At 44.3% G+C, this 14,610-nt stretch overlaps 1 protein-coding gene across 1 annotated transcript; it reads right to left on the bottom strand.

Annotated features, from left to right (window-relative positions):
• Window positions 1–84: 84 nt before the first annotated feature.
• MILR1 (mast cell immunoglobulin like receptor 1) lies at window positions 85–5,428 on the bottom strand. Its single transcript, XM_066612851.1, has 6 exons — window positions 5,364–5,428; window positions 5,224–5,271; window positions 4,383–4,415; window positions 2,830–3,141; window positions 239–340; window positions 85–104 (listed from the first exon to the last, which is right to left on the bottom strand). The coding sequence occupies exons 1-6, from the start codon at window positions 5,404–5,406 to the stop codon at window positions 85–87; spliced, it is 558 nt and encodes a 185-aa protein (XP_066468948.1). The 5' UTR covers window positions 5,407–5,428.
• Between the last annotated feature and the right edge of the window lie 9,182 nt (window positions 5,429–14,610).

Raw genomic sequence — 14,610 nt, 5'->3', positions numbered from 1 at the left:
CTGGGAACCTTTCACTGTAGGAATTGAAAAGTAACTAGTGCTTTCTATGCTATGCGTCCTAGTAGAGTTGGCATGGTGTAGGGCTTACAATGTCAAGCCAGGACCTGAGAGTTTCAAATTTCCAGTAAGCCACAAAGCTCACTGGGTGACCCTGGGACCACTTTTTTTTTTTTTAATAATAATAATGAGTTTTGAGGAAAAAAGGATTGTAAATACAGGTATGGACAGGCAAACTTACTTGCTCTACACCAAAGGATCAGCAATGAAATTATAACAGCTAACACAATCAGCAGCAGCAAAGGAGACACAATGAACACCACTGCATTGTCCTTCTTTGGCGCTAATGGGAGAAGAAAATAGTAACGTGAATGTTAATGACTGTGCTCTCTATCCAACGTGATTTTCTTTTTTAGCAAGATGAAAAAAAGAGCTTGTAACCAAAGTAGTGTGAGCAGAACTCCACTCACACAGTGGGCCTTTCCCACTTGCTCATCTCCATCTTATACTGTTGTGGAGTGTCCCCTGATCCTTGAGACTAGACTTTTAAAGAGCATTGAGGCGGGCTGTAGCAGGAGGGGGGAATCAGCTGAAATGTGGGAGCAGTCTGCATGACCAAAAGGGCTTTCTGCTCTTGAAAGCCATCTTTTGAATACAACTGTCAGGCCTGGAATTGTTGTCAGCCAGGATGTGGCAGAGGGGCCTTGATGTCCAGGCCCGGTGAACAAATGTAACTGCAGCACTCTGTGTGTGTGTGTGTGTAATCAGTTGCACATGTGTTAGGTGGGAGCCATGTGACTTGGAGGGATGTGAGCTAAGTCACGTAGGCTATGGAGGAGTGGTGCTATGCACCACTGGACAGCCAATCAGAGAGGGTCACAAGACTGTCTTGTGACGATGAGGTTGCCCTATTCTGATTGGCTGGCCCCGGTATATAAGGGGGCGAAAGCAGACACCAAGTGTGGGTTGTTGTGGTGGAGTTTCTGTGTGTTGTGCTGCTGGTTTGTGTTCTGACTTGGACTGCTTATTGTTACTGTGCCTTGCTGTATCCCTGACTTCTGGACTGTTTGACTGACTACTCTTTTGCCTGCTCCTTACCAATACGTGCTTCCGCATCCGACAAGCGTGTGTCTGTGTCTTTGGTTCTGTTTGGGACCGTTCGCTCCCTGTGCTCCCTCCCTATGCTCCTGTGCCACTCTGCTACCGGGAAGGCAAGGGTCATTCTCCCCTGCCAAATTGACAACAACCTAATGTCTTTCCACCATGGATGCAGTCACAAATGACTGTAAGCAAAAGCTGTTTGTACATCATCTTTCTGGGTACATATTTTGCATCAATGGTTTGCCAGTACACATTCCACCCCTAGCCCTGTTTACCATTGCTGGTGTATTCTTCCAGTTGTGTTTGTGCTCAACAGTTCTAAGCAAAATTTTGGCCAGTTTGCACTCTAGCCTTGAAGAGCCTACTGCAAATATAGACTTGGGTCCTGATCCAGCTGCAGTCACAAATCAACAACTAGTAGCCTCACATAAGGCTCTTGCTCAGGGCACCTGGAGGACAGTAGACATGACATGGGGCGACTTGGAAAGAGAAAGGTATAAGGAAGACTTGTATTACCAAAGGAAAGGAACTGCTGAGCTGAGCCCTCTTGGTTTTTCTTTAGCTGATCCTTGTCATTTAACATAAGGCAGAGGAAAATAGTTATGCTTATTTTATTTGCATGAAATTTGTTACTGTTCTGCACAAGCAGATTAATTCAGGAACAGTCATGCAGCCATCTCTACAGTTTTGCAAAGCAGCCAAGACCAGGAAAGGGTGGTAAAACAACCACCTTTTTCTCCCTCACAAGAAAGTATCAGGAGTGAAAGAAGAGATGCAGGCAAAGCTTAAAAGGGGTGATGATCTGCTAATAGAAGAAGTGTATGTGCAGAGATCCCCTCAAATCATCGCATGAAGAGGCCTAGCATACTTAGAGAAGTTCAGCTGACACAAGATCTTGTCAAATGGGCACTGCAGGCCTCAGTAGTGAAAATGCACAGTAACAGCTGTATATGCAGGTTTTCAGTCAATGCATGCACGATGTGCATGCATTGGCAGACTATGGCCACTTGCCGTTTCCTGGTGCTTCTCAAGGAGAAAGGAAGGTCTTCTCAAGGAGAAAGAAAGGGCTTAGGTCTCAGGGAATCAACCTATGCTGGTAGTGCACCACTTCAGACTGCAGCTGGCAGCGGTTGTGATTAAATGAATGTTCCTTTACATAAGAAAATCTCTACATGCTGAAAATTAATATGGTAGGAAGAAAGCTATGCTAACACACTATGTTGGTCTTTTATGAATGGGGAGCTTCTGGATGGAGGAACATTTAATTGCATAGACTCCCATCCGTGGTCTGAAGCAATGTAGCCAAGATCCCGTTCTACTAACTCACTGAGTTAGTAGAGAACATGGCCCCAGTTACCAACTGTGTGCAGTCTAATTCCAGTACAGAAGTGCCTTTTGTGCAGATGTGTAGCCCTTTTAGCTTCAGACATATCAACTCAGTTTAGAAGGGCTCAGGTTAATACTGCAAGGCGAACAGGAATGTGCTTCCATTCCACTTGCAAAAGGCTGCATAAACATGTGGATCTTTCTTGCTGGATTGACTCATCTGCTTTATAGTGTATATTATCCCTTGTAATACACAAGTCTGGATTATTGCAAACAGTTAGGAGTGGGACTCTCAAGCTCTTAAATGTCTGATGCCAACAAGGAATCCTAATCAGTCCTTTTCAAGATGAGCCCCTAACATTAAAATCTCTTTTCTTGCTACTAGAAAATGCACATACTTCTTACCTTTAAAACTGAAACCAGTAGAGTATCGGGATGAATTCAAACATCTGTTTTGAACTTTGCATTTATATTCACCCAATTCATCATAAGAATTGATAGTGAAGTTAAACAAAGCCTTATCGTCTGCCTTGTCTTTGATTACAGTAGGCAGCATTCTATTTTGTCCTTTATATAATGTGTAGTTAATTGGCGGCGAACCATTCTGTGAGACACACTCAAGTGTCACATTCCAGCCTATGGTGGCTTCCTGTGAGGGACTGTAAATCATTGGCTTAGACACATTCCTTGAGCAGGAAAGCACATTCTTCGGCAAACCTGCAAAAAGAATCTACTATTAATTTCAAAAATCTTAAAATATGCTGGGCATTAAAAAAGAAAGGAATATCACGTTCTTTTTTTTAATGATTCATCTTTTTTAATGATTTATCTTTTGAGAACTTTCTATAATGTTACCCAGCACAGTACAGTAGATAAACACATACACAAAAAATACATAAACTAAGAGTGAAAGGGGAGTATTGTTGTTTCTGTTATAGAGAAGAAACCAGGTTTACACATCCAGGAAAGCTGTGATCAGCCAACTCCCCTTTCCACCATTAGAATTAGTTCTCCCTCAGGATACCCATACAGGACTAGCAATCCACAAGTCACTCTACCCACCTCCATTTTTCCCCTCTGTAGCCCTTGTCAAAATAAAAGTACCATTCACAGCCCAGTCCTATGGGCTTGTAGCACTGGTGGAACAAGCACTCCACCAGAGCTACCAGCCCCCAGCCACCTACTGGGGCAGGAAAGTCTGTGGCAGGATGCACCTTCCAAAAATGTGCTCCTGAGAGCTGATATCTCAAGAGCAGAAGCAGCCTCAGAAGACCTTAGGACACAACCCAATATTCGAACAAATATAAACATTTTAGAGGGTACTTGGAGATTTATTTTGAAATGCAACTCTAGGAAGGGAGAATTAGGAGCTGAGAAGTGCTTGGCCTCTGCTATGAATTAGCCCCCTAAAGCTTCCCCCTTCAGATTCCAAGTGAGGAAAAACACACATTTTGAAACTGGGGGAGGAGGAAGCGACTTCATGGTCTTATTTAAGAGAAAATGTTGGGGGGAAGAGTGAAATATGCAATCTACTGTTTCTCACCTTCAGATTCCCCTCCCCTGCCTGCTTAGGGAGCTCTTCTCAATTAATGAACAACAGAAATCAGTGTCAAGGCACTGATGTGGACACTTGTGGGTAATTGCCACAACGTCAGCAGCCATTACAAGTATATAGACAGAATATGTAATTGAAAATTCCAACTTGCCAGTGTCTTCATATTTGATTCAAATTTGAACAATGGCAGTATACTTTCTACACAAATATTTATTTTTGAAATTTACTTATATACTGTACATTTGAAGTATATTTATTGTGCTTCACTATATTGTACACTAAACCAAGATTCTTTTCTGACCCTCATATTTATTGATAAAAAAGAGAAATTCAGACAGCTGAACATGTTATCTTCTCTAGGATAATATTCTGAATCTCATTATAAGCGCAAGAAGAAACTTACCCCCTTTCTTCTTCTCAGTGCTGTCATCCTGGACTAAAAGAGAAGGAGGAATTGAAAGAAGACAATACAGCTTGAGTAAAGTTAAACAAAAGGCAGTGTTTTGAAGACAGTTGCCATTAATAGCCAAAGTGGATCTTAAAGCACAATGGGAGACACAATGCCTGAAACTTTCATATAATTTCTCTCTCCTAAGTCTGCTGGGGTCCCAATTTCTTTTGAGTTTTATTTCCAAAACCTTCAGATGCAATTTCTATCAAATTTCTCTTTAGCTTTGGCAACTCCTACAGCAAATGTAGATTGTGGCCCTGATCCAAATGTAGTCACAAACCAACTACTAGTCATACAGAACAACTGATAGCCCCACATGCAGCCCCCATGGTTTTTCTGCTTACAAGTCCTCCTTCCCAAATTTTTATATTTAGGCCAAAAACAACAAACAAAACCTATAACATAAGAACTGTAATATGCACAGTTGTGCAGAATGTGTAATTAGCCCCAAAGTCAGCAGCAGGTATCCAAACACAAGCAGAATAAAGGGGGGTGGGCGGGCAATACAAAATAAATCCTGACCTGCCAGTTTCCGTTTTTCCCCCCCAGTCCCTCAAACACTTGAGATCAAGTCTGAAAAGATGGCCCTATATATTCTGCACAGCTGTTCTTGTTGGACTAATAAAACATAAAGTACAATTATGTTTATACAGTAAACTCAACATTTTTTTTCTTTAATTGAGCATTTAGTTTAAAAAACAAGACCTGGAATAGAGACAATTGGACATGTGAACTACTCCTAGATAATATTCTGAATCTTACGATATCTCACTTATTTCAGTATAAAACTTACCACCTTCATCCTCCTTACTGTCACCTTGGGATAGCTGAGACGGCAGAACTGAAAGAAGAATATAATAATCCTTGAGTAAATTTAAATAAACAGCAGCATGTTGGAAACAACCACCATTAATAAACGGAATAAGTTCTTACAGTTTGCCAACAGGAGACAAACTATGTATACGGACTTCAGCATTTTAAACAAGAATAGAGAAGTTGCTTCACTTTGTTAGCAGAACTGTTTGTAGGCCGAAGGAACTTTGGGGGAAGATGTGATGTAATAAACATCAGGAAGTTGATTTAGTGGAAAGTTGCAAGCTGTCTGCTTCTCTTTATCCTACATCTTGGCTCAGTCTAGATTAGAACATGGCAAGGGGAGGAGTTGATATTGCCTTAAGCATCACTTTGATCAGCATCCATTGTCCACACTCCTGAGAAAATCACCTTTCCCAGGGCTCACCATCCACATTCAGAGTAACACTCATTGTAGTGTGGGGCAGCCCAGAAGCTGACTTGCTTTCTTTTCCTTTCCATGAAACCCTCCTATTCTAAACTGAACACAAGGGGGAACTAAAGATGCAAACTGCAGCTAGCTGCAAAGGAGCCAGCTATACAGGCATGAGGAAGCCTCCGTGAAGACTCATTCATCTAGTGGCAAAGCAAGCACTGAAGTAAACAGGCAAGTTAAGCCTGTATGAGTTGAGCAGCAGGGCAAAAAGGCCACCAATACCCCCCCCCTCAACTCTCTCTCTAAATGAAATACAGAAATAACACACAAAGAGGCCATAAAAGCTTTTAATGAGAGAGTAGGTGAGCCAGTGTCCTAGAGATCATCCTCCTGAGGAGCCCTTCCTCGCCACAGCTCCTACTCTCATTGGTATCAACTTTAAAAGGCAACTGTCCTCACCCCCTTGCTGTGGCAAGTAAAAAGGTACAAAAGCAGACCCAGTTTGAATTGAGGACCTGAGAACTTAGGCCTTTGTTGTTGATCTAAAAACACTGACTTTGCTCAAAGTGGAGGGAAGTAATATTCCTGTGGCTGAAGCACCTCAAAGCACTACTCTCAGAAGTAAGGCACTTCTTTGCTGTCCAAAAAGTTATTGTTCTGTAACTTTTGGCAAGAGCTGCCTAGATCCGGCCACATCCTCCTGTTGAATGTTGATAAAGGCTCTCAACTTCTTACGCAAAGAGCTCTTCGGACAGTATATTAGAGAGTTAGCCTGTGTAAGTTCCACTGTATTCAAAAGGACTTGCATACAGTATTGTCTTTCAAACAGCCCTTGGGAAAAAGAATAGCCATTAACATATGCCCCAAGAAAATTACTTAGTTTGCCTTCTGCTGAGTTTTTCCTCAGCTAAGGTCCCTAGGAAAATAATTCAAGGGCAGAACTTGTCCGCTCTGGTTGATGACATCACTGCTGCTGCTGTAGGAGAAGTCTGGGACTTCTGCTCCCCCACCCTGCTTCCCCTGAACTACCCCAATGATTAAAGTGGTCCAGCTACTGTGCAGCAACACTCACCCCATGTTGATCAGGCAATTTGCCTTGGAAGACTGAGCTTCTAGCTTCCATGGGTGAAATCAGTCTAAATGGAGGCAGGGTTGGGAACTTGAATCAGTGACTCAGACTTGAGTCATGAAAATGCATGATTTTGGGTGACTCAGCAACTTGTGAGTCACACTCCTGGAAGACTCTGAAAAACATTCGAGTCAGGGCCCCCCCAACTCAGCACTCATCCCCACGCATGCTGACTCCAGTCTGTCTGTGTCTGGGTGTGGGGTGTGCTTGCTTACTGTTTTCATGGTGTGGAAAACCTTGTGGGGTCAGCAGTCTGATGGGTGAGCAGTAAGGACTGCCAGGCGGGAGGCATGAAAGAGTTAATGCATCTGAGCAGAGGGGGAGGCGAGAGAAAGCTCTTTTGCTCATCTGTGATAGAAGGAAAGAATGGATGATAATTGGACGCAGGATGGGCAGCCTGGTATTTTTATTGGCTGAGGGAGAGATGGAGGAGGAGCCCAAGGGGGTTCTTGCCTTATGATTGGCTGGGGGGGAGGTGGGGAAGCAGGGGGGGAGGGAGTTCATAGTGATCATGCTTTCCACCATGGCTGGTGGGGGGGAGAAGCCTCACTGGATAACCAGCTGTAGTGGGACTACTTCTGAATAGGGCTGCAAAGGATCTGGTCATCCTGGTAAGTCTCACAGCTGTTGCGTGTGTCCCTCTTTCCTCTTGCTGCTTCTGTCCCTGCTCTTTCGCAGTCCCTCCCGCCCCCTTTTCAGATGGGTGGGGACATCAGGGGAGTGATGAACTCCTACACACACACCCTCCATGGAGCAGCAGCTCCATTTTTTCCAAAGCGGACTTTTTAAAGGGGGGGCCACTCGACTCAAATCTTTTAGAGTCACTAAAAGGTGACTCATCTACTCGGAAAGTGTCCCTGTTATGACTCATTTCCAAGTCGAGTCACGGAGGATGGTGACTCAGCAACTCTACTTGAGTCAAGCCACGCTGTACTTGCCCATCCCTGAATGGAGGGCTAGAAAGTAGCCAAGGCAAAGGCAGATCACCTTAACTACCACCTTATGACAGCCTACCTTCCACTAGGTAGTGCCAATGTGCAATGCACTACCTTTCAAATAAATGTGTTTTAGAAGGAAAAATTGTCTGTATGATTATGTGCTTTTAAGTATTGTTGTTTCTCAGCACATACTTCTGGAAGGTGTTTCAGTCTCTTTAAGAAGGAGGCGAATTGATAGTAGATGACTGCCAAAGCATAGCAATAATTTATCTAAGAATTTCTAGTAGCACATGCAGTGATGTATTGGTAAGAATACCATTCTTGGACCCCTCGCTGATACTGAAAATTGCAGATAATCAAATCTGTGATTTTCTGCCTCTTTCTCTCTCTGAAAGCCCGCAGAGCTTCTGAAGCCTGCAGAGGCAGTGCACATCTGCAGAATAGGTTAAAACAAATGCCACTTTTGGTTTCCTGAGGGAAAATGGAGATTTTTTTTCAGTATATAAGGCATTCCGAGGGCCTCAGAATGCCTAATATGGTGAAAAACCGTCACTTCTGTTTTCCCTCAGGAAACCAGGAGCTTCCCCAGGCCTCAGAAAGCCTTTCAGGGGGGAAAAAAGTCACTTCCGGTTTCCCTCAGTTTTCCAGGCCATTCTGAAGCTTGCAGACACAGCAGGTGGACGTGTGCTGCATCTACAGGCTTCAGAAAGCCCTCCAGAGGAGACCAGGGCACAGGGCTAAGGTGGAGCCAAGTCTGACTCAACGCAGGTCCCCCCAGACCTGCATTGAGCCAGATCCATGGATGAAAAATCCACAGATAAACACGGTCCACCTGTACGCTGGAACCCCATGTTACATTGAGTTCACTTTACAATGGTCTCTCGTTGTTTACAACATTCATTAAACAATAAATTCTTCACTTTACAATGGGCTCAATATTGCCATCAACAGAACTTAATGGTTGATAGATAAATCAGTCAATAATGTGAATGCATTTGGTAGTCTCTCAGCCAACAGCAGTGTTTTTAACATTGTGGATGTGCATATGGAAGAAAGAATATAGCTGATGTGAACACTGACACAAACAGAAGCTTTCTAGGTAGCATCTCAGCCAGCTGCAGCAGTTTTAACATCGAAGCTATGTGTATTGGGGGAAGGATATGGCATTGAAATTTGTGTTTTATAATTACAACATTGTGTAAACTGATAGCCATGGCCCCTAAAGAGCATAGTAGGCACCTTTCAGTTCACCTTTTAGAGAGAGAAATAGCTTAGTTCTGTGGCAGAAACTTCCATTTCTGAGGTCTTGGAATGATTTCCCAAAAAACAATGCATTGTAGGATTCACATTACAATGTTTTCATAATACAATGGTTTCTCTGAAACAGATTACCATTATAAAAGCACTGTAAATGCTATCCATAGCAGCCAAACAATTCCAGGGACAAGAGAAACGTTTTTGTTTGCTTTTGAAAGTAAAAAGTCAGCACAAGAGAGAAGTATCAATTTTATTGAGAGCGTTGAGCCATCTAATGAGCTATTTAAAGTCTAAAATGGTGACGTGGTTCTAGCTAGCATGTTTAGAATTTCAATTTCAATTGTTTTGTGTGTTGCGTGTCTTGCCAAAGAAATGTCAGACTACAGAATGCCCTGCCCCAGTTATTTAAAACCTCTCAACTGAATGGCACCATTTTAAGATTGACTCATGACTTGTGAGCCCAGAGATGGTTTAAATAATCCCACATGGAATAAACAACAAGGAATTAAGGGCACTATCCAATCCAAATTTTTCAGTGGCTCTGATTGCAAAACTAGAGATCAAGATATATCTGAACCTTTCTCATTCAAATCAAAGAGACTTACAAGTGCTACATCACAACCTGGGGCTGGCTTGCACACAAACAGGCTAAACCTATGGTTCATCAATGCCATCTGCTGCCACACCAGGGCTGATCCTGGCATACCATAGATTTGATCCTGTTCACACCCTGCAGCAAAGCAGAAAACATAATATTTATTTAGATTTTATAAATATGTATATTTATTTAAACATATTTATTCCGTGTATTTATTTAAAATGTTCATACCCTGTCTTTCCCCATCCAGATGGCCTATATGGGCATAAAAATAGCTTCAAACACAATAAAACTAGCATATAACAATGAAATGATCAACAAACAAAAGCAAGAAATAACAGCACCAACCAAGAGAAACACTATCAGGAGCCAGCCACATCAGTTAACAGCAACTAAAAAAATTAAGTCAGTATGTCAATCACACAAACACATGTACATCTGAAAAAAACAAAAAGAAGTAAATTCCAAAGGCTAAGTGGAACAGGTATGTCTCTAACCACCATTGGAACAGTGGCAATGAAGGAGTCAACGTCACATCCTGAAGCAACAAGTTGCCATGTCACAGCAGAAAAGGCCCAGTCATGTATAATATAGCTGTAGAAACTAATGCTAACATAGCAACACCAATTGTAGCTGTCCTGGACTCCCTAGTGTTTTGCCAAATTCCTGTTCCAAGCCCCGTCTAGAGAACTTATGCCCACTTTAAGCTAATTAGTTCCCCTTTTCACTCGAAATATCCCTAATTCTGCAGAAAGCACTGCTGGGTATTGCTCCACCACCAGGGTAGCTCGCCTGTTCCAAGCTCATTCTAGAGAACTTATGCCCACTTTAAGCTAATTACGTAGTTCCCCTTTTCACTTGAAATAGCCCTAATTCTGCAGAAAGCACTGCTGGGTACTGCTCCACCACCAGGGTAGCTCGCCTGTTCAACTTGCAGAGGTCCGCCTTCCTCCCCTCTCCTTCCAGCAGGTTCTCCAGCCATCACAGCAACACCTTGGTTCTCACCAGTTCTTGGGCATGGCAGCCACACACCAGTCTCCAGTGTCTGTAGCAGTCTGTTCCAGCAGTCTCCAGCAGTCCCTGTTCCAGCAATCCTCAGTAGTCTGTTCACCCATCCGTCCGTCCACCAGTCAGTTAATCTATTGGTCAGTCAGCAGGTCCTGTAGTCTGTCAGCCAGTCCATTTAGTCCCTCAGGGCGCAATCCTAACCCCTTATGTCAGTGCTTTCCAGTACTGACATAAGGGTAATGCAGCTCTGAGGTAAGGGAACAAACATTCCCTTACTTTGAGGATGTCTCCGTGAGTGCCACCCAACTGCAGGATGCAGCACATATCCCATTGGCACCGCTATTCCAGAGCTGGAAAGTTGGTTATATTGGAAAGTGCTGGAAAGTTATATTGTGCCCTGTATCACTCCAAAAGCTCCAGCCTCTACCACAGCTCCCTTTCCCCCTCTCCCTTCAACACAAGCAATAAATTCCCACTGGCACCAATGGGAGCTTCCCTTCTGGGACAAATAGTAGCCATAGAAGGAGGCAAACCCAGCCTTGATCTGTGAGGGAATGGGATTTCCTATGAGGGTATGGAATTCACACAAGGATTGAAGCTCCCCCGTCACTGTCCCAATTTAGACTGAGGTAGCTGCAATTTACATTTTAAAAAGCAAACACACAGGCGTCAGTCATGCAACCTGTGTACACCTCTAGTTTGGCCCTGAATTATGTTTTTTTTTTATTAAAAACATGGTTAAAGGCTTGCAAACAGCATATGAAATGGACCTTTCATCCTGTGGGTCCTAACCTGAGAGTCTGCATCTGCTCTCTTCCTTTGGCCCAACTCTGGAGAAGTGGACTGGCCCCTGGCCAGTTTTTCAAAGCCATGCAATAAGTATATGCAAAGAAAATCAGGATAAGGAACATAAACACCCAGCTAACAAACCTACAGGTTACTTCCTGGTCATTTATTGCTATGGCTACTGTGTTATTTTTTTCCCCCCTCTTAAAACAGTAACCAGGTTTCTTGCTCTAGGTTGTTACCCAGAATATTTCCTTCCTGCTTCCTGTTGGAAACTGCCCTATAAATGTTTGAAATTGAAAGGCTGTAGCACAAATTTACACCTGACATTACAGGCCTGGGTCACTGAGCAAGACAGAAACAAAGGAGGCTTTATGTAAATACGGAAAGAGGCAAGAACAAAGCCTACATCTTATGCGACTTCCTTGATTTATATTGCCAAGGGTTGATATACATGGCAGCTTCAACTAATTGTTTGTTTTAAATGGTTAATGAAGCACTTTCGGGTCTGTGCACTGTGGGACCTTTATCCAGCATTCACACATTGTCCCTTGGCCCAAAGAGAAGAGTTCCCTTCTCTTTGGGCCAAGGTGCAGCAGGTTGTTTGGGTGGGTGAAGCTTGGAGGGATGTCTTATGCATTTGTGTATGTGTGTATGCATTTAGGCTTTTGAGTTTGACCCTAATCTACTCTGAAGGCTGGATGCTATATTTATCAACAGAGCTGTTATGTTACTATGTTGCTAGAGGGAGTATTCCTTCTCTAGGTAGCAATGATGCCAACTCAGGGGAATCTGTTGCAAACCCCTGTGCAGGCCTTCCCCTTGGAATGCTGAGTGTGGGAGCATTCCTAACTCCTTATGTTGGTGCTTTCCAGCACTGACATAAGGGCAATGCAGCTCCAAGGTAAGGGAACAAACATTCCCTTACTTTGAGGAGGCCTCCGTGAGTGGCACCCAACTGCAGGATGCAGCACACATCCCACTGGCACTGCTATGCCCATGCTGGAAAGCACTGACATAAGGGGTTAGGATTGGGCCCAGACAGTGTGTTTGCATGCGCGAAAGACGGTGGCGCAAATCCAAGCAGCCCAGGGCTGGCCCAGACTGCCTGGGAACGGGGCTAGGACGTAGCATAGTGCCGGATCCTTGCCCTGCCTCCTGCTCCCTGCCCACCATCCCGCCAGCTGCTCACCCTCCCCCACCCCAAAACACCTCCTCCCCACCCTCCCCACACTTTCCAGACTTCCACGCCAGCCAAGCTCGGCCAGCACAAACTCACTCTGCCCCTACTCACCCTGTTGGCACAGGGAGGCCAGTGCACATCTGTGCACCAGCCTATACCAAGAGTGGTGTGAAAGGTCTTTACGGCTTTTTTGCGACATACATCAGTCACCGCAAGGGACTTGGGCCGGCGGAGTGGGTGCTTGCACCCAATTGCACTCTAAGAATCCAGTTTTGGAGCATATGCGTCCTGACACCTGCTATCCCTGAACCATGCTCTATTTGAAAAAAAAATGAGCTGTTTTTCCAGATGCATTTGCTAAATCATTAACTGAGGCCCAGTTTTCAGTACACTTCAGTTACGCTCTCTTTTTAATCATGCAAACTTTGATGTATAACTGATGGGGCAAAATTGCATTAGTTCTGGTCCACAGATTACAATACTGCAAGGCAAGATGCTAGACACATGCCCTGCTTCTTACTAGCATCCATTCAAGGCAGAGCATGTTGTTATTCTGAATGGGGAAATGCACTGTGTTCAATTGAATCTAGGCAGGGCTGATGCAGTTTGGGAGGATCAGCATATCAAATGGGAGGGGGGTAAGCATCCAGACCAGGGGTGCTCAATAGGTGGATCACGGAGTGCCAACCCCCCCTTCAGGTGCCTCTGGGAGGAAACGCCGGGAGTAAGCCCCATTGTACTCAATGGGGCTTACTCCCAGGTAAGTGTGGCTAGGATTGCAGCCTCACAGCCTAATCCTAGGCATGTCTACTCAGGAGTAAGTCCTGTTATACTCAGTGGGGCTCAAGGTACACCAACATACATTGTACACAGAAATGTTATATGTTATGATGGCGCGAACATTGTAAAAAAAACTCTGGTAGATCTCCGGGCCTTGCTGGGTTTCAAAGTAGCTCTCGAGCCAAAAAAGTGTGAGCACCCCTGATCCAGACAGTCAGTGCTAATGTTGTTTTGGTTATTAAACATTGTTACTGTTTTGTACCAAAGTGCATCACGTAATGTATTAGTGCTACCAAACATCAATCATCTGGAATGGTTCTGAATATTTTCTCAGCTCATCCATTCAAAATCCTGAATTAGAGAAAAAGAAAAAAAAGAGTAGGGAATGAAATAATATCAATAATAATGAAAAAAAACCATCCTTGTTACTTTTGAAAGCTAGATTTGTTGCAGAAGACTAATAATAGGAACCTGGATATCAATCTTCAAATAGGTCCAAGAAGACCTGCCAGATTTTCGTGAGGTCTACCTGTACTGTCCTGCCTGATACCTGTCACCCTTTTTTTTTTTTGTTGCTACGTCCAACAGCTCACTATGGAGTACAGCTCCTGAGCTGGACACATGTGCAGAAACAGCAGGATACGGCCCCAAACCAATCTCCGTGGTGTACAGTGGTCTCATCAACTCCAGACATTGGCCAACCATGGAAAAGGGGCAGCGCGGAGGAGGCCAGTGAGACACCAGCTGCCGGTTCTCTTACTAACAAGGGGCTGGGCAGCTGGTACCAGTCAAAAAGAGGGCACAAGGGGGTAGGGGGAGGAAGGGAGGAAAGACAGGAATGAGCACAAAGGGATACAGAAAGAGGAGGCCTACTGATGAACTTTTCTTCTGGTTATAGTCCCCCAGGAGGACCAGGTATTTGGGCACCCCTGCCCACTAGTTGGGAAGACCCCCACAATCCCTTCTGCTCCTGCAGTGGGAACTCAGCTGGGTCTTGTGGTACACACAGTGGTCCCTAGCCTGAGGGGGTTGATGGGCATCCATCTAAGCACCAATGTTAAAGGCTGTCCAAGGACCAGGGATGGTCATGGGTGAAGAAACCCACCAGGGTCAGGGAACCACCCAGATTTCCATAGAGGAGACCAACCCTCCTTCTGTTTACAATTCGGCTGCCAATAAAACTGATCATAAAGCATCAGAACTTGAGTCTGACCCACTTACTCCTCCCCAACCTAGAGCCATGACCCACCATAACCCCTGCTGAGGCTGAGCT

Source organism: Tiliqua scincoides, chromosome 2 (genome assembly GCF_035046505.1).
Source record: "Tiliqua scincoides isolate rTilSci1 chromosome 2, rTilSci1.hap2, whole genome shotgun sequence".
In the NCBI taxonomy this organism is placed as follows: domain Eukaryota; kingdom Metazoa; phylum Chordata; class Lepidosauria; order Squamata; family Scincidae; genus Tiliqua; species Tiliqua scincoides.
Note: the sequence above shows the minus strand (reverse complement) of the source record. Positions and strands in the feature narration are given on the sequence as shown.

Bases quoted from the DNA above. Each gene is read 5' to 3' on its own strand.
- MILR1 (XM_066612851.1), bottom strand. From the start codon at position 5,406: ATGCTGAAGTCCGTATACATAGTTTGTCTCCTGTTGGCAAACT. The intron at 4,416-5,223 runs GTAAGTTTTATA...CTTCTCTTTTAG, and splicing joins CAGTAAGGAGGATGAAGGTG to TCCAGGATGACAGCACTGAG. The intron at 341-2,829 runs GTAAGAAGTATG...TTCTCCCATTAG, and splicing joins TACTGGTTTCAGTTTTAAAG to CGCCAAAGAAGGACAATGCA.